Here is a 22,262-nt window from a genome sequence, read left to right as displayed (position 1 = left end):
TCCCTACTGCTATAATACCACATACCTGGACATGTCCCTACTGCTATAATACACATACCTGGACATGTCCCTACTGCTATAATACCACATACCTGGACATGTCCCTACTGCTATAATACCACATACCTGGACATGTCCCTACTGCTATAATACACATACCTGGACATGTCCCTACTGCTATAATACCTGGACATGTCCCTACTGCTATAATACCACCCTGGACATGTCCCTACTGCTATAATACCACATACCTGGACATGTCCCTACTGCTATAATACTATAATGTCCCTACTGCTATAATACATACCTGGACATGTCCCTACTGCTATAATCCCTACTGACTATAATACCACATACCTGGACATGTCCCTACTGCTATAATACCACATACCTGGACATGTCCCTACTGCTATAATACCACATACCTGGACATGTCCCTACTGCTATAATACCACATACCTGGACATGTCCCTACTGCTATAATGACATGTCCCTACTGCTATAATACATACCTGGACATGTCCCTACTGCTATAATACCACATACCTGGACATGTCCCTACTGCTATAATACCACATACCTGGACATGTCCCTACTGCTATAATACCACATACCTGGACATGTCCCTACTGCTATAATACCACATACCTGGACATGTCCCTACTGCTATAATACCACATACCTGGACATGTCCCTACTGCTATAATACCACATACCTGGACATGTCCCTACTGCTATAATACCACATACCTGGACATGTCCCTGGACATGTCCCTACTATAATACCACATACCTGGACATGTCCCTACTGCTATAATACCACATACCTGGACATGTCCCTACTGCTATAATACCACATACCTGGACATGTCCCTACTGCTATAATACCACATACCTGGACATGTCCCTACTGCTATAATACCACATACCTGGACATGTCCCTACTGCTATAATACCACATACCTGGACATGTCCCTACTGCTATAATACCACATACCTGGACATGTCCCTACTGCTATAATGACACATACCTGGACATGTCCCTACTGCTATAATACCATACCTGGACATGTCCCTACCTGGACATGTCCCTACTGCTATAATACCACATACCTGGACATGTCCCTACTGCTATAATACCACATACCTGGACATGTCCCTACTGCTATAATACCACATACCTGGACATGTCCCTACTGCTATAATACCACATACCTGGACATGTCCCTACTGCTATAATACCACATACCTGGACATGTCCCTACTGCTATAATACCACATACCTGGACATGTCCCTACTGCTATAATGACTGCTATAATACATACCTGGACATGTCCCTACTGCTATAATACCACATACCTGGACATGTCCCTACTGCTATAACATACCACATACCTGGACATGTCCCTACTGCTATAATACCACATACCTGGACATGTCCCTACTGCTATAATACCACATACCTGGACATGTCCCTACTGCTATAATACCACATACCTGGACATGTCCCTACTGCTATAATACCACATACCTGGACATGTCCCTACTGCTATAATACCACATACCTGGACATGTCCCTACTGCTATAATACCACATACCTGGACATGTCCCTACTGCTATAATACCACATACCTGGACATGTCCCTACTGCTATAATACCACATACCTGGACATGTCCCTACTGCTATAATACCACATACCTGGACATGTCCCTACTGCTATAATACCACATACCTGGACATGTCCCTACTGCTATAATACCACATACCTGGACATGTCCCTACTGCTATAATACCACATACCTGGACATGTCCCTACTGCTATAATACCACATACCTGGACATGTCCCTACTGCTATAATACCACATACCTGGACATGTCCCTACTGCTATAATACCACATACCTGGACATGTCCCTACTGCTATAATACCACATACCTGGACATGTCCCTACTGCTATAATACCACATACCTGGACATGTCCCTACTGCTATAATACCACATACCTGGACATGTCCCTACTACTACCTGGACATGTCCCTACTGCTATAATACCACATACCTGGACATGTCCCTACTGCTATAATACCACATACCTGGACATGTCCCTACTGCTATAATACCACATACCTGGACATGTCCCTACTGCTATAATACCACATACCTGGACATGTCCCTACTGCTATAATACCACATACCTGGACATGTCCCTACTGCTATAATACCACATACCTGGACATGTCCCTACCTGCTATAAATACCACATACCTGGACATGTCCCTACTGCTATAATACCACATACCTGGACATGTCCCTACTGCTATAATGACCACATACCTGGACATGTCCCTACTGCTATAATACCACATACCTGGACATGTCCCTACTGCTATAATACCACATACCTGGACATGTCCCTACTGCTATAATACCACATACCTGGACATGTCCCTACTGCTATAATACCACATACCTGGACATGTCCCTACTGCTATAATACCACATACCTGGACATGTCCCTACTGCTATAATACCACATACCTGGACATGTCCCTACTGCTATAATGACACATACCTGGACATGTCCCTACTGCTATAATACCACATACCTGGACATGTCCCTACTGCTATAATACCACATACCTGGACATGTCCCTACTGCTATAATACCACATACCTGGACATGTCCCTACTGCTATAATACCACATACCTGGACATGTCCCTACTGCTATAATACCACATACCTGGACATGTCCCTACTGCTATAATACCACATACCTGGACATGTCCCTACTGCTATAATACCACATACCTGGACATGTCCCTACTGCTATAATACCACATACCTGGACATGTCCCTACTGCTATAATACCACATACCTGGACATGTCCCTACTGCTATAATACCACATACCTGGACATGTCCCTACTGCTATAATACCACATACCTGGACCCTATGTCCCTACCTGCTATAATACCTGGACACATACCTGGACATGTCCCTACTGCTATAATACCACATACCTGGACATGTCCCTACTGCTATAATACCACATACCTGGACATGTCCCTACTGGACATGTCCCTACTGCTATAATACCACATACCTGGACATGTCCCTACTGCTATAATACCACATACCTGGACATGTCCCTACTGCTATAATACCACATACCTGGACATGTCCCTACTGCTATAATACCACATACCTGGACATGTCCCTACTGCTATAATACCACATACCTGGACATGTCCCTACTGCTATAATACCACATACCTGGACATGTCCCTACTGCTATAATACCACATACCTGGACATGTCCCTACTGCTATAATACCACATACCTGGACATGTCCCTACTGCTATAATACCACATACCTGGACATGTCCCTACTGCTATAATACTACCTGGACATGTCCCTACTGCTATAATACCACATACCTGGACATGTCCCTACTGCTATAATACCTGGACATGTCCCTACTGCTATAATACACCTGGACATGTCCCTACTGCTATAATACCACATACCTGGACATGTCCCTACTGCTATAATACCACATACCTGGACATGTCCCTACTGCTATAATACCCTACATACCTGGACATGTCCCTACTGCTATAATACCACATACCTGGACATGTCCCTACTGCTATAATACCACATACCTGGACATGTCCCTACTGCTATAATACCACATACCTGGACATGTCCCTACTGCTATAATACCACATACCTGGACATGTCCCTACTGCTATAATACCACATACCTGGACATGTCCCTACTGCTATAATACCACATACCTGGACATGTCCCTACTGCTATAATACCACATACCTGGACATGTCCCTACTGCTATAATACCACTGGACATGTCCCTATACCTGGACATGTCCCTACTGCTATAATACCACATACCTGGACATGTCCCTACTGCTATAATACCACATACCTGGACATGTCCCTACTGCTATAATACCACATACCTGGACATGTCCCTACTGCTATAATACCACATACCTGGACATGTCCCTACTGCTATAATAATACACATACCTGGACATGTCCCTACTGCTATAATACCACATACCTGGACATGTCCCTACTGCTATAATACCACATACCTGGACATGTCCCTACTGCTATACCACATACCTGGACATGTCCCTACTGCTATAATACCACATACCTGGACATGTCCCTACTGCTATAATACCACATACCTGGACATGTCCCTACTGCTATAATACCACATACCTGGACATGTCCCTACTGCTATAATACCACATACCTGGACATGTCCCTACTGCTATAATACCACATACCTGGACATGTCCCTACTGCTATAATACCACATACCTGGACATGTCCCTACTGCTATAATACCACATACCTGGACATGTCCCTACTGCTATAATACCACATACCTGGACATGTCCCTACTGCTATAATACCACATACCTGGACATGTCCCTACTGCTACATACCTGGACATGTCCCTACTGCTATAATACCACATACCTGGACATGTCCCTACTGCTATAATACCACATACCTGGACATGTCCCTACTGCTATAATACCACATACCTGGACATGTCCCTACTGCTATAATACCACATACCTGGACATGTCCCTACTGCTACTATAATACCACATACCTGGACATGTCCCTACTGCTATAATACCACATACCTGGACATGTCCCTACTGCTATAATACACATACCTGGACATGTCCCTACTGCTATAATACCACATACCTGGACATGTCCCTACTGCTATAATACCACATACCTGGACATGTCCCTACTGCTATAATACCACATACCTGGACATGTCCCTACTGCTATAATACCACATACCTGGACATGTCCCTACTGCTATAATACCACATACCTGGACATGTCCCTACTGCTATAATACCCTGGACATACCTGGACATGTCCCTACTGCTATAATACCACATACCTGGACATGTCCCTACTGCTATAATACCACATACCTGGACATGTCCCTACTGCTATAATACCACATACCTGGACATGTCCCTACTGCTATAATACCATACCTGGACATACCTGGACATGTCCCTACTGCTATAATACCACATACCTGGACATGTCCCTACTGCTATAATGGGACATGTCCCTACTGCTATAATACCACATACCTGGACATGTCCCTACTGCTATAATACCACATACCTGGACATGTCCCTACTGCTATAATACCACATACCTGGACATGTCCCTACTGCTATAATACCACATACCTGGACATGTCCCTACTGCTATAATACCACATACCTGGACATGTCCCTACTGCTATAATACCATACCTGGATACCTGGACATGTCCCTACTGCTATAATACCACATACCTGGACATGTCCCTACTGCTATAATACCACATACCTGGACATGTCCCTACTGCTATAATACCACATACCTGGACATGTCCCTACTGCTATAATACCACATACCTGGACATGTCCCTACTGCTATAATACCACATACCTGGACATGTCCCTACTGCTATAATACCACATACCTGGACATGTCCCTACTGCTATAATACCACACATGTCCCTACCTATAATACCACATACCTGGACATGTCCCTACTGCTATAATACCACATACCTGGACATGTCCCTACTGCTATAATACCACATACCTGGACATGTCCCTACTGCTATAATACCACATACCTGGACATGTCCCTACTGCTATAATACCACATACCTGGACATGTCCCTACTGCTATAATACCACATACCTGGACATGTCCCTACTGCTATAATACCACATACCTGGACATGTCCCTACTGCTATAATACCACATACCTGGACATGTCCCTACTGCTATAATACCACATACCTGGACATGTCCCTACTGCTATAATACCACATACCTGGACATGTCCCTACTGCTATAATACCACATACCTGGACATGTCCCTACTGCTATAATACCACATACCTGGACATGTCCCTACTGCTATAATACCACATACCTGGACATGTCCCTACTGCTATAATACCACATACCTGGACATGTCCCTATAATGCCATAACATGTCCCTACTGCTATAATACCACATACCTGGACATGTCCCTACTGCTATAATACCACATACCTGGACATGTCCCTACTGCTATAATACCACATACCTGGACATGTCCCTACTGCTATAATACCACATACCTGGACATGTCCCTACTGCTATAATACCACATACCTGGACCACATACCTGGACATGTCCCTACTGCTATAATACCACATACCTGGACATGTCCCTACTGCTATAATACCACATACCTGGACATGTCCCTACTGCTATAATACCACATACCTGGACATGTCCCTACTGCTATAATACCACATACCTGGACATGTCCCTACTGCTATAATACACATACCTGGACATGTCCCTACTGCTATAATACCACATACCTGGACATGTCCCTACTGCTATAATACCACATACCTGGACATGTCCCTACTGCTATAATACCACATACCTGGACATGTCCCTACTGCTATAATACCACATACCTGGACATGTCCCTACTGCTATAATACCACATACCTGGACATGTCCCTACTACCTGGACATGTCCCTATATAATACCACATACCTGGACATGTCCCTACTGCTATAATACCACATACCTGGACATGTCCCTACTGCTATAATACCACATACCTGGACATGTCCCTACTGCTATAATACCACATACCTGGACATGTCCCTACTGCTATAATACCACATACCTGGACATGTCCCTACTGCTATAATACCACATACCTGGACATGTCCCTACTGCTATAATACCACATACCTGGACATGTCCCTACTGCTATAATACCACATACCTGGACATGTCCCTACTGCTATAATACCACATACCTGGACATGTCCCTACTGCTATAATACCACATACCTGGACATGTCCCTACTGCTATAATACCACATACCTGGACATGTCCCTACTGCTATAATACCACATACCTGGACATGTCCCTACTGCTATAATACCACATACCTGGACATGTCCCTACTGCTATAATACCACATACCTGGACATGTCCCTACTGCTATAATACCACATACCTGGACATGTCCCTACTGCTATAATACCACATACCTGGACATGTCCCTACTGCTATAATACCACATACCTGGACATGTCCCTACTGCTATAATACCACATACCTGGACATGTCCCTACTGCTATAATACCACATACCTGGACATGTCCCTACTGCTATAATACCACATACCTGGACATGTCCCTACTGCTATAATACCACATACCTGGACATGTCCCTACTGCTATAATACCACATACCTGGACATGTCCCTACTGCTATAATACCACATACCTGGACATGTCCCTACTGCTATAATACCACATACCTGGACATGTCCCTACTGCTATAATACCACATACCTGGACATGTCCCTACTGCTATAATACCACATACCTGGACATGTCCCTACTGCTATAATACCACATACCTGGACATGTCCCTACTGCTATAATACCACATACCTGGACATGTCCCTACTGCTATAATACCACATACCTGGACATGTCCCTACTGCTATAATACCACATACCTGGACATGTCCCTACTGCTATAATACCACATACCTGGACATGTCCCTACTGCTATAATACCACATACCTGGACATGTCCCTACTGCTATAATACCACATACCTGGACATGTCCCTACATACCTGGACATGTCCCTACTGCTATAATACCACATACCTGGACATGTCCCTACTGCTATAATACCACATACCTGGACATGTCCCTACTGCTATAATACCACATACCTGGACATGTCCCTACTGCTATAATACCACATACCTGGACATGTCCCTACTGCTATAATGACATACCTGGACATGTCCCTACCTGACACATACCTGGACATGTCCCTACTGCTATAATACCACATACCTGGACATGTCCCTACTGCTATAATACCACATACCTGGACATGTCCCTACTGCTATAATACCACATACCTGGACATGTCCCTACTGCTATAATACCACATACCTGGACATGTCCCTACTGCTATAATACCACATACCTGGACATGTCCCTACTGCTATAATACCACATACCTGGACATGTCCCTACTGCTATAATACCACATACCTGGACATGTCCCTACTGCTATAATGACACATACCTGGACATGTCCCTACTGCTATAATACCACATACCTGGACATGTCCCTACTGCTATAATACCACATACCTGGACATGTCCCTACTGCTATAATACCACATACCTGGACATGTCCCTACTGCTATAATACCACATACCTGGACATGTCCCTACTGCTATAATACCACATACCTGGACATGTCCCTACTGCTATAATACCACATACCTGGACATGTCCCTACTGACATGTCCCTACTGCTATAATACCACATACCTGGACATGTCCCTACTGCTATAATACCTGGACATGTCCCTACCTGGACATGTCCCTACTGCTATAATACCACATACCTGGACATGTCCCTACTGTTATAATACCACATACCTGGACATGTCCCTACTGCTATAATACCACATACCTGGACATGTCCCTACTGTTATAATACCACATACCTGGACATGTCCCTACTGCTATAATACCACATACCTGGACATGTCCCTACTGCTATAATACCACATACCTGGACATGTCCCTACTGCTATAATACCACATACCTGGACATGTCCCTACTGTTATAATACCACATACCTGGTCCCTACTGCTTATAATACCACATACCTGTGTCCCTACTGCTATAATACCACATACCTGGACATGTCCCTACTGCTATAATACCACATACCTGGACATGTCCCTACTGCTATAATACCACATACCTGGACATGTCCCTACTGTATATAATACCACATACCTGGACATGTCCCTACTGCTATAATACCACATACCTGGACATGTCCCTACTGCTATAATACCACATACCTGGACATGTCCCTACTGCTATAATACCACATACCTGGACATGTCCCTACTGCTATAATACCACATACCTGGACATGTCCCTACTGCTATAATACCACATACCTGGACATGTCCCTACTGCTATAATACCACATACCTGGACATGTCCCTACTGCTATAATACCACATACCTGGACATGTCCCTACTGTTATAATACCACATACCTGGTCCCTACATAATACCACATACCTGGACATGTCCCTACTGCTATAATACCACATACCTGGACATGTCCCTACTGCTATAATACCACATACCTGGACATGTCCCTACTGCTATAATACCACATACCTGGACATGTCCCTACTGCTATAATACCACATACCTGGACATGTCCCTACTGCTATAATGACCACATACCTGGACATGTCCCTACTGCTATAATACCACATACCTACTGACATGTCCCTACTGCTATAATGACACATACCTGGACATGTCCCTACTGCTATAATACCACATACCTGGACATGTCCCTACTGCTATAATACCACATACCTGGACATGTCCCTACTGCTATAATACCACATACCTGGACATGTCCCTACTGCTATAATACCACATACCTGGACATGTCCCTACTGCTATAACACCACATACTTGAACATGTCCCTACTGCTATAATACCACATACCTGGACATGTCCCTACTGCTATAATACCACATACCTGGACATGTCCCTACTGCTATAATACCACATACCTGGACATGTCCCTACTGCTATAATACCACATACCTGGACATGTCCCTACTGTTATAATACCACATACCTGGACATGTCCCTACTGCTATAATACCACATACCTGGACATGTCCCTACTGTTATAATACCACATACCTGGACATGTCCCTACTGCTATAATACCACATACCTGAACATGTCCCTACTGTTATAATACCACATACTTGGACATGTACAGTATGTTGTTGTACTATATGTAGCATGATTGTAGATTGTATACGATATGGATCTGCATCTTCTAATGCATGTACAGTATACAGTTGAAGTCGGAAGTTTACATACACCTGAGCCAAATACATTTAAACTCAGTTTTTCACAATTCCTGACATTAAATCCTAGTAAAAATTCCCAGTCTTAGATCAGTTAGAATCATCCCTTTATTTTAAGAATGTGAAATGTCAGAATAATAGGGGTCATTGTCCATTTGGAAGACCCATTTGCGAGTAAGATTTAACTTCCTGACTGATATCTTGGGTTGTTGCTTCAATATATCCACATAATTTTCACTCGTGATGTCATCTAATTTGTGAAGTGCACCAGTCCCTCCTGCAGCAAAGCACCCCCACAACATGATGCTGCCAGCCGAGTGCTTCACGGTTGGGATGGTGTTCTTAGGCTTGCAAGCCTCCCCCTTTATCCTCCAAACATAACGATGGTCATTATGGCCAAACAGTTCTATTTTTGCTTCATTAGACCAGAGGACATTTCTCCAAAAAGTATGATCTTTGTCCCCATGTGCAGTTGCAAACCGTAGTCTGGCTTTTTTTATGGCAGTTTTGGAGCAGTGGCTTCTTCCTCGCTAAGCGGCCTTTCAGGTTATGTCGATACAGGACTCGTTTTACTGTGGATATAAATACTTTTGTACCTGTTTCCTCCAGCATATTCACAAGGTCCTTTGCTGTTGTTCTGGGATTGATTTGCACTTTTCGCACCAAAGTACGTTCATCTCCAGTAGACACAACGCGTCTCCTTCCTGAGCGGTATGACGGCTGCGTGGTCCCATGGTGTAACTTTTTTCCTTCTTTATTTGGGACGTTGGAGGTTATAGACTGTGTTTTGTGAAATAGGTTTGTGTAGTTTTTGCTATTGTAAATAAAGGCAATATTAGTCAACATAATACAATTGTTGGCTTTAAATGTATATTTGTAGTGTCAACTGCATCACGTACAGTAGACCTATGACTTAAATGTATATTTGTAGTGTCAACTGCATCACGTACAGTAGACCTATGACTTAAATGTATATTTGTAGTGTCAACCGCATCATGTACAGTAGACCTATGACTTAAATGTATATTTGTAGTGTCAACTGCATCACGTACAGTAGACCTATGACTTAAATGTATATTTGTAGTGTAAACTGCATCACGTACAGTAGACCTATGACTTAAATGTATATTTGTAGTGTCAACTGCATCACGTACAGTAGACCTATGACTTAAATGTATATTTGTAGTGTAAACTGCATCACATACAGTAGACCTATGACTTAAATGTATATTTGTAGTGTCAACTGCATCACGTACAGTAGACCTATGACTTAAATGTATATTTGTAGTGTAAACTGCATCACGTACAGTAGACCTATGACTTAAATGTATATTTGTAGTGTAAACTGCATCACGTACAGTAGACCTATGACTTAAATGTATATTTGTAGTGTCAACTGCATCACGTACAGTAGACCTATGACTTAAATGTATATTTGTAGTGTAAACTGCATCACGTACAGTAGACCTATGACTTAAATGTATATTTGTAGTGTCAACTGCATCACGTACAGTAGACCTATGACTTAAATGTTATCATTTGATTGACAGACTTGCCATATGAACCTGTTTAAAAGAGCACATTGTGAATCCACAAGTTCTGACAGTATATGATGCTGCTCAACATGCAGTTGATGCTCTTTTTTTCTCGTTCTGTTTTTTAAAAGTTGAATTCATCAAACAGAAGGTTCTACTGTAGCCTACTGTTACATTTGGTAATAGAGTGTGGAACAAAAACTGTTTTCGTGGTGACGGCGATGAGCACCCTTCATTTAAAAAATAAATTCTAGTGTATAAGACACTGATTCAATACGGGATCAAAGGCTTACTTTGAGATGTTAGGATGTCAACAATAACCAATATGAAACGGCGAGTGACGCGCTGTATCAAGTTGGGTGGGAGCGTTTGAACACAGCATATATCCCAGATGTGTCTGAATGGATTCATTGGGTCTGAAACAAAGTGGAGTGTAGTGTACCTGCAGTATACAGCTGGTGATGTCGGAGGCTATCTTGGCATGGGGTGTGTCTTCGTCTTTGCCCTGGGGGGTGAGGTTGTGTTCCAGACAGGACTCCCACAGACTCACTAACGCCCCCCCATGGCGCTCGATGGACCTCGTCTCCCTGATCGCCGTGGTGATGCGCGTGATGCAGATCTCCACCACCGCCTGGTCATTGTCATTGGTCAGGTAGTCCTGCAGCCAGCCAATCAGAGGGGAAATGAGTCCAGAAGGGGCCAATCAGGATCAAGAAACAATGAGAAAAGAGCATGTTTGTTTTTAATATAGTTTCTGCTGCAGTCTGTTTAACACAGATCCAAGTCTCAGGGCTGCAAGAGCTTTTGCTCTTAGTTTTCCCTTGACACTCAAAGGAAAACTACTCTTAACGTTTTCCATGTTGAGGGGGAAATGTTCAGACATTCAAACTATGACCCCATCTAGACCCCATCTAGACCCCATCTAGACCCCATCTAGACCCCATCTAGACCCCATCTAGACCATGTCTGAATAAGCTGGCCCCATCTAGACCCCATCTAGACCCCATCTAGACCCCATCTAGACCCCATCTAGACCCCATCTAGACCCCATCTAGACCGTGAGCTGGTTACATTCAGCTGCAGACTCGTTCATTCTTTAGTTAAATGATGACTGAGAGACTGACTGTGTTGGATGGGAAATGAGGACATCTGGAGGGATAGGCATCATATCAGATCTGTTTTCGGTGAACAGTCCCAAGAGACACACCTGCCATAAGCAGTGTGTGTGTGTGTTTGCCTATGCATGGCTGGACATGTTTGTGTGCATGCATGCATAGGCAACTTACAAGAGAGCAATAGATACCTTTGACCTCCTCTAGTACATCAAAGACACTGTCATGTATTTGTGTGTGAATGGATGGGTAGGTAAGGGTTACTCACAGGAGAGCAGGAGATAGCCTTGATTTCCTCCAGGGCCTGTGAGAGACAGTCCTCTATCTCAGAGTCTTCCAGGGAGAAGAGGTCTCCGGCCCGCGACAGGTCCCTCTGGCCGAGAACCAGGCCAAACAGCTGGTGCATGATGTCTCTGCTTCACTCTGGCCTGCTTCGGGGCCCACCTCAGCCTGGTCTGGTCCACGTCAGGCCTGCTCAGGCCTGGTTTGACCCACACTCACTCTGGGCCAACCTGGGGCCAGAAGTTGCTATGGAGACAGGGCATGGTCCCTGAAGGTGGTGGGGTGATGACCTCATACACATTAGACCCCTGAGAAAGAAAGACAAAAATGGAGACAAATTTGACCCCAACAGCAACCTTGGGAAAATCCTCTGCATTATCATTAACAGCAGACTCGTACATTTCCTCAATGAAAACAACGTACTGAGAAAATGTCAAATTGAATTTTTACCAAATTACAGTACGACAGGCCACATATTCCCCCTGGTTTGAACAAACAAACCAAAACAAAGGCAAAGTCATGCTTTGTTGATTTCAAAAAAGCGTTTGACACAATTTGTCATGAGGGTCTGCTTTACAAACTGAATTTGACATGAGGATCTGCTATACAAAACTGAATTTGGCATGAGGGTCTGCTATACAAACTGAATTTGACATGAGGGTCTGCTATACAAAACTGAATTTGGCATGAGGGTCTGCTTTACAAACTGAATTTGACATGAGGATCTGCTATACAAAACTGAATTTGGCATGAGGGTCTGCTATACAAACTGAATTTGACATGAGGGTCTGCTATACAAAACTGAATTTGGCATGAGGGTCTGCTATACAAACTGAATTTGGCATGAGGGTCTGCTATACAAACTGAATTTGGCATGAGGGTCTGCTATACAAACTGAATTTGGCATGAGGGTCTGCTTTACAAACTGAATTTGACATGAGGGTCTGCTATACAAAACTGAATTTGGCATGAGGGTCTGCTATACAAACTGAATTTGGCATGAGGGTCTGCTATACAAACTGAATTTGACATGAGGGTCTGCTATACAAAACTGAATTTGGCATGAGGGTCTGCTATACAAACTGAATTTGGCATGAGGGTCTGCTATACAAACTGAATTTGACATGAGGGTCTGCTATACAAAACTGAATTTGGCATGAGGGTCTGCTATACAAACTGAATTTGGCATGAGGGTCTGCTATACAAACTGAATTTGGCATGAGGGTCTGCTATACAAACTGAATTTGGCATGAGGGTCTGCTATACAAACTGAATTTGACATGAGGTTCTGCTATACAAACTGAATTTGACATGAGGTTCTGCTATACAAACTGAATTTGACATGAGGGTCTGCTATACAAACTGAATTTGGCATGAGGGTCTGCTATACAAACTGAATTTGGCATGAGGGTCTGCTATACAAACTGAATTTGGCATGAGGTTCTGCTATACAAACTGAATTTGGCATGAGGGTCTGCTATACAAACTGAATTTGGCATGAGGGTCTGCTATACAAACTGAATTTGGCATGAGGGTCTGTTATACAAACTGAATTTGGCATGAGGGTTTGTTATACAAACTGAATTTGGCATGAGGTTCTGCTATACAAACTGAATTTGGCATGAGGGTCTGCTATACAAACTGATGGAAAGTGGAGTTGGTTGAAAAACATACAACTTTATAAAATCCATGTACACAAACAACAAGTGTGTAGTTGGCAAAAAAGACATATACCTCAACCTACTAGAATCCGAAGTCAAATGTCTGATTGCTGATGATCTGGTGCTTCTGTCACCAACCAAGGAGGGCCTACAGCAGCACCTAGATCTTCTGCACAGATTCTGCCAGACCTGGGCCCTGACAGACCTGGGTCCTGACAGACCTGGGCCCTGACAGTAAATCTCAGTAAGACCAAAATAATGGTGCTCCAAAACAGGTCCAGTCGCCAGGACCACAAATACAAATTCCATCTAGACACCATTGCCCAAGAGAACACAAAAACTATACATACCTCGGCCTAAACATCAGCGCCACAGGTAACTTCCACAAAGCTGTGAACGATCTGAGAGACAAGGCGAGAAGGGCCTTCTAAGCCATTAAAAGGAACATAAAATTTGACATACCAATTAGGATCTGGCTAAAAATATTTGTATAACCCAATGCCCTTTATGGTTGTGAGGTCTGGGGTCCGCTCACCTACCAAGACTTCACAAAATGGGACAAACACCAAATTGAGACTCTGCATGCAGAATTCTGCAAAAATATCCTCCGTGTACAACATAAAACACCAAATAATACCTGCAGAGCAGAATTAGGCCGATACCCACTAATTACCAAAATCCAGAAAAGAGCCGTTAAATTCTACAACCACCTAAAATGAAGCGATTCCCAAACCTTCCACAACAAAGCCATCACTTACAGAGAGATGAACCTGGAGAAGAGTCCCCTAAGCAAGCTGGTCCTGGGGCTCTGTTCACAAACACAAACACACCCCACAGAGCCCCAGGGCAGCAACACAATTAGACCCAAGCAAATCATGAGAAAACAAAAAGATAATTACTTGACACATTGGAAAAAATTTACAAAAAAACAGAGCAAACTAGAATGCTATTTGGCCCTAAAACAGAGAGTACACAGAGGCAGAATACCTGACCACTGTGACTGACCCAAACTTAAGGAAAGCTTTGATTATGTACAGACTCAGTGAGCATAGACTTGATATTGAGAAAGGCTGCCGTAGGCAGACATGGCTCTCAAGAGAAGACAGGCTATGTGCTCACTGCCCACAAAATGAGGTGAAAACTGAGCTGCACTCCCTAACCTTCTGCCAAATGTATGACCATATTAGAGAGACATATTTCCCTCAGATTACACAGACCCACAAAGAATGTGAAAAACAAACTTTTGAAAAATTCCCATATCTACTGGGTGAAATACCTCAGTGTGACATCCAGCAAGATATGTGACCTGCTGCCACAAGAAAAGGACAACCAGAGAGAGAGAGAGAGAGAGAGAGAGAGAGAGAGAGAGAGAGAGAGAGAGAGAGAGAGAGAGAGAGAGAGAGAGAGAGAGAGAGAGAGAGGGAGAGAGAGAGAGAGAGAGAGAGAGAGAGAGAGAGAGAGAGAGAGAGAGAGAGAGAGAGAGAGAGAGAGACTACTGTTTAAATACAGGAGAACCATCACTCTACTTATCCTCTTCTCACATCTCTGCTCTGTAGTTCTACAGGTTAATGAAGTTACACTCATCACAATTTAACTTCCCACCACACTAATATGTGACACATTAAGGGGCCCTCCACTCACAGCTGTATACTGCTGGACAAACACCACCACATATCAGCACAGCAGAGGAGACGGCTGCATGAATGAATGTGTGGGAGGCTCCCAGGACCTGTGAGATTCCTCATTTAAAACATGAACCATTTACCCCCCTCACCTGGGCTCCTCCGGCCCTCTCTGGAAATATTAACACTCAGAGAGGCACAAGCGGGGTGGGGTGGGGGTGGGGGGGGGTAACCATACTAGATGTACTGTACACACAGGGGTCAGGGACAATGGATTACTGATTATTCAGACTGTGTGTTAATAGATACGGACACAAGAACACACGCAAAAAATATATATAAACTAGTTTTTGGGCAGAATTTCTGAAATCCTCTATTGAGTGTTTTACTACAGTGAATAACTAGTAAACGGGGAGGAGACTACAGTTCACCATCGAATCAAATTCCAGAGTCCACGGCAACACAGCGCCGGGATACGGAGGCGAGAATGCTCATTGGCCAGTTCTGAATCCAAACACCCAAACAGCCATCAATACAGAGGGAGGTGTTGGCTTTATCTCCCCTGGCAGTAAGGATGGGGCTGGATACATAGATATCTCACTGTGACACCATTAGAGTACCAATAATCAAAGTGGTAATTTATCATCTGCGATGAGACTAGGTGCTAGGAGTGTGGGGAAAGTATAGAGAGAGAGAGAGAGAGAGAGAGAGAGAGAGAGAGAGAGAGAGAGAGAGAGAGAGAGAGAGAGAGAGAGAGAGAGAGAGAGAGAGAGAGAGAGAGAGAGAGAGAGAGAGAGAGAGACAGAATTAACAAACAAAAAACAGAGCAAACTAGAATGTTATTTGGCCCTAAACAGAGAGTACACCGTGGTAGAATACCTGACCACTGTGACTGACCCAAACTTAAGGAAAGCTTTGACTATGTACAGACTCAGTGAGCATAGCTTTGCTATTGAGAAAGGCCGCCGTGGGCAGACATGGCTCTCAAGAGAAGTGCACACTGCCCACAAAATGAGGTGGAAACTGAGCTGCACTTCCTAACCTCCTGCCAAATGTATGATGATATTAGAGACACATATTTCCCTCAGATTACACAAACCCACAAATAATTCGAAAACAAATCCAATTTTGATAAACTCTCATATCTATTGGGTGAAATACCACAATGTGCCATCACAGTACAACGCCATAATATGACATTTGAAATGTCTATATTCCTTTGAATCTTTTGTGAGTGTAATGATTACTGTTAATTTTGGATGTTTATTATCTATTTCTCTTGTGTTGTCAATCTAAACATACATTTCACATGCCAATAAATTAATTGAATTGAAAATTGAGAGAGAGACATACAAACAGAAAGAGACAGAGGGACATAGAGAGACAGAGAAATAGAGAGGGACAGAAATAGACAGAGACAGAGGGAAAGAGAGAGACAGAGAAATAGAGAGACAGAGAAATAGACAAAGACAGAGGGACATATAGAGACAGAGAAATAGAGAGGGACAGAAATAGACAGAGACAGAGGGAAAGAGAGAGACAGAGAAATAGAGAGACAGAGAAATAGACAGAGACAGAGGGACATATAGAGACAGAAAGAGAGAGAGAGACAGAGAGACAGAGAGACAGAAAGAGAGAGAGAGAGAAATAGAGAGGGACAGAAATAGACAGAGACAGAGGGAAAGAGGGAGACAGAGAAATAGAGAGACAGAAATAGACAGAGACAGAGGGACATAGAGAGACAGAAAGAGAGAGAGAGACAGAGAGACAGAGAGACAGAGAGAAAGAGAGAGACATAAATAGACAGAGACAGAAGGAAAAAGAGAGACAGAGAAATAGAGAGACAGAGAAATAGACAGAGACAGAGGGACATATAGAGACAGAGAAATAGAGAGACAGAGAGACAGAGAGAAAGAGAGAGACATAAATAGACAGAGACAGAGGGAAAGAGAGAGACAGAGAAATAGAGAGACAGAAATAGACAGAGACAGAGGGAAAGAGAGAGACAGAAAGAGAGAGAGACAGAGAGACAGAGAGAAAGAGAGAGACAGAAAGAGAGAGAGAGAGAGAGAGAGAGACAGAGAGAAAGAGAGACAGAAATAGACAGAGACAGAGGGAAAGAGAGAGACAGAGAAATAGAGAGACAGAAATAGAGAGAGAGACAGAGAGAAAGAGAGAGACATAAATAGACAGAGACAGAGGGAAAGAGAGAGACAGAGAAATAGAGAGACAGAAATAGACAGAGACAGAGGGACATAGAGAGACAGAAAGAGAGAGAGACAGAGAGACAGAGAGAAAGAGAGAGACATAAATAGACAGAGACAGAGGGAAAGAGAGAGACAGAGAAATAGAGAGACAGAAATAGACAGAGACAGAGGGACATAGAGAGACAGAAAGAGAGAGAGAGAGACAGAGAGAAAGAGAGACAGAAATAGACAGAGAGAGATGGAAAGAGAGAGACAGAAAGAGAGAGAGACAGAGAGAAAGAGAGAGACAGAAAGAGACAGAGAGACAGAGAGAAAGAGAGAGACAGAAATAGACAGAGAGACAGAGGGAAAGAGAGACAGAGGCACATGAAGAGAGAAAGAGACAGAGAGAGATGGATAGTATTTCAGTGTCCTGAATTCCTGGTGTAACCTGCAGACCCCTCACACACTGAGCTTCCATTATTCCACCTGAATGCCCTCTGTCTGCACTAAATACACACACACACAGACACACACACACACACACACACACACACACACACACACACACACACACACACACACACACACACACACACACACACACACACACACACACACACACACACACACACACACACACACACACACACTGAACACACACACTGAACACACACACACACACAGGGTGAGCAGTGTGACTGAAATAGTTCTGACAGCAGCTTCTGCCACTGATCTCCTAACACACAGCCCCAGACTATAACACACACAGCCCCAGACTATAACACACACAGCACCAGACTATAACACACACAGCCCCAGACTATAACACACAGTCCCAGACTATAACACACACAGCCCCAGACTATAACACACACAGCCCCAGACTATAACACAGTCCCAGACTATAACACACAGCCCCAGACTATAACACAGTCCCACACTATAACACACACAGCCCCAGACTATAACACAGTCCAAGACTATAACACAGCCCCAAACTATAACACAGCCCCAGACTATAACACACAGCCCCAGACTATAACACACAGCCCCAGACTATAACACACAGCCCCAGACTATAACACAGCCCCAGACTATAACACAGCCCCAGACTATAACACAGTCCCAGACTATAACACACAGCCCCAGACTATAACACAGTCCCACACTATAACACACACAGCCCCAGACTATAACACAGTCCAAGACTATAACACAGCCCCAAACTATAACACAGCCCCAGACTATAACACACAGCCCCAGACTATAACACACAGCCCCAGACTATAACACACAGCCCCAGACTATAACACAGCCCCAGACTATAACACAGCCCCAGACTATAACACAGCCCCAGACTATAACACACAGCCCCAGACTATAACACACAACCCCAGACTATAACACACAGCCCCAGGCTATAACACACACAGCCCCAGACTATAACACACACAGCCCCAGACTATAACACACAGCCCCAGACTATAACACACACAGCCCCAGACTATAACACACACAGTCCCAGACTATAACACACACAGCCCCAGACTATAACACACACAGTCCCAGGCTATAACACACACACAGCCCCAGACTATAACACACACAGTCCCAGACTATAACACACACAGTCCCAGACTATAACACACAGTCCCAGACTATAACACATCCCCAGACTATAACACACACAGTCCCAGACAGACTACAACACACACCCAGAATATAACACACACAGCCCCAGACTATAACACACACAGTCCCAGACTACAGCACAGCCCCAGACTACAACACAGCCCCAGACTATAACACACACAGCCCCAGACTACAGCACAGCCCCAGACTACAACACAGCCCCAGACTATAACACAGCCCCAGACTATAACACACACAGCCCCAGACTATAACACAGCCCCAGACTATAACACACAGCCCCAGACTATAACACAGCCCCAGACTATAACACAGAGCCCCAGGCTATATCACACAGCCCCAGACTATAACACAGTCCCACACTATAACACACACAGCCCCAGACTATAACACACACAGCCCCAGACTATAACACACAGCCCCAGACTATAACACACACAGTCCCAGACTATAACACAGTCCCACACTATAACACACACAGCCCCAGACTATAACACACAGCCCCAGACTTTAACACACACAGCCCCAGACTATAACACACACAGCCCCAGACTATAACACACACAGTCCCAGACTATAACACACACAGCCCCAGACTATAACACACACAGTCCCAGACTATAACACACACAGTCCCAGACTACAACACACACCCCAGACTATAACACACACAGCCCCAGACTACAACACAGCCCCAGACTACAACACAGCCCCAGACTATAACACAGCCCCAGACTATAACACACACAGCCCCAGACTATAACACAGCCCCAGACTATAACACAGCCCCAGACTATAACACACAGCCACAGACTATAACACACAGCCCCAGACTATAACACAGCCCCAGACTATAACACAGCCCCAAACTATAACACAGCCCCAGACTATAACACACACAGCCCCAGACTATAACACAGCCCCAGACTATAACACACACAGCCCCAGACTATAACACAGCCCCAGACTATAACACACAGCCCCAGGCTATATCACACAGCCCCAGACTATAACACAGCCCCAGACTATAACACACACAGCCCCAGACTATAACACACACAGCCCCAGACTATAACACACAGCCCCAGACTATAACACACACAGCCCCAGACTATAACACACACAGCCCCAGACTATAACACACACACAGCCCCAGACTATAACACACACAGCCCCAGACTATAACACACAGCCCCAGACTATAACACAGCCCCAGACTATAACACACACAGCCCCAGACTATAACACAGCCCCAGACTATAACACAGCCCCAGACTATAACACACAGCCCCAGACTATAACACACACAGCCCCAGACTATAACACACACAGCCCCAGACTATAACACACACAGCCCCAGACTATAACACACAGCCCCAGACTATAACACAGCCCCAGACTATAACACACAGCCCCAGACTATAACACAGCCCCAGACTATAACACAGCCCCAGACTATAACACACACAGCCCCAGGCTATAACACACAGCCCCAGACTATAACACAGCCCCAGACTATAACACAGCCCCAGACTATAACACACACAGCCCCAGACTATAACACACACAGCCCCAGACTATAACACACACAGCCCCAGACTATAACACACAGCCCCAGACTATAACACAGCCCCAGACTATAACACAGCCCCAGACTATAACACACACAGACCCAGACTATAACACACACAGCCCCAGACTATAACACACAGCCCCAGACTATAACACAGCCCCAGACTATAACACACAGCCCCAGACTATAACACAGCACCAGACTATAACACACACAGCCCCAGACTATAACACACAGTCCCAGACTATAACACACACAGCCCCAGACTATAACACACACAGCCCCAGACTATAACACAGTCCCAGACTATAACACACAGCCCCAGACTATAACACAGTCCCACACTATAACACACACAGCCCCAGACTATAACACAGTCCAAGACTATAACACAGCCCCAAACTATAACACAGCCCCAGACTATAACACACAGCCCCAGACTATAACACACAGCCCCAGACTATAACACACAGCCCCAGACTATAACACAGCCCCAGACTATAACACAGCCCCAGACTATAACACAGTCCCAGACTATAACACACAGCCCCAGACTATAACAC

The 22,262-nt window shown here is 44.3% G+C and overlaps 1 protein-coding gene across 1 annotated transcript in view; it reads right to left on the bottom strand.

The window, feature by feature from the left end:
• LOC124004959 (ventricular zone-expressed PH domain-containing protein-like) overlaps positions 1–22,262 on the bottom strand; it is a 238,792-nt gene that overhangs the window by 189,682 nt on the left and 26,848 nt on the right. Inside the window, exons 2-3 of the mRNA XM_046313762.1 lie at positions 12,991–13,312; positions 12,053–12,268 (exon numbers count right to left, since the gene is read on the bottom strand). Of these exons, the coding sequence (XP_046169718.1) occupies positions 12,053–12,268; positions 12,991–13,128 (354 nt within the window). The 5' untranslated portion in view covers positions 13,129–13,312. The remainder of the gene's footprint in view (positions 1–12,052; positions 12,269–12,990; positions 13,313–22,262) is intronic.

The sequence above is a fragment of the Oncorhynchus gorbuscha genome, linkage group LG19, assembly GCF_021184085.1.
Source record: "Oncorhynchus gorbuscha isolate QuinsamMale2020 ecotype Even-year linkage group LG19, OgorEven_v1.0, whole genome shotgun sequence".
Classification (NCBI taxonomy): Eukaryota; Metazoa; Chordata; class Actinopteri; order Salmoniformes; family Salmonidae; genus Oncorhynchus; species Oncorhynchus gorbuscha.
The sequence above is the reverse complement of the archived record's forward strand: the minus strand, read 5'-3'. Positions and strand labels throughout refer to the sequence as shown.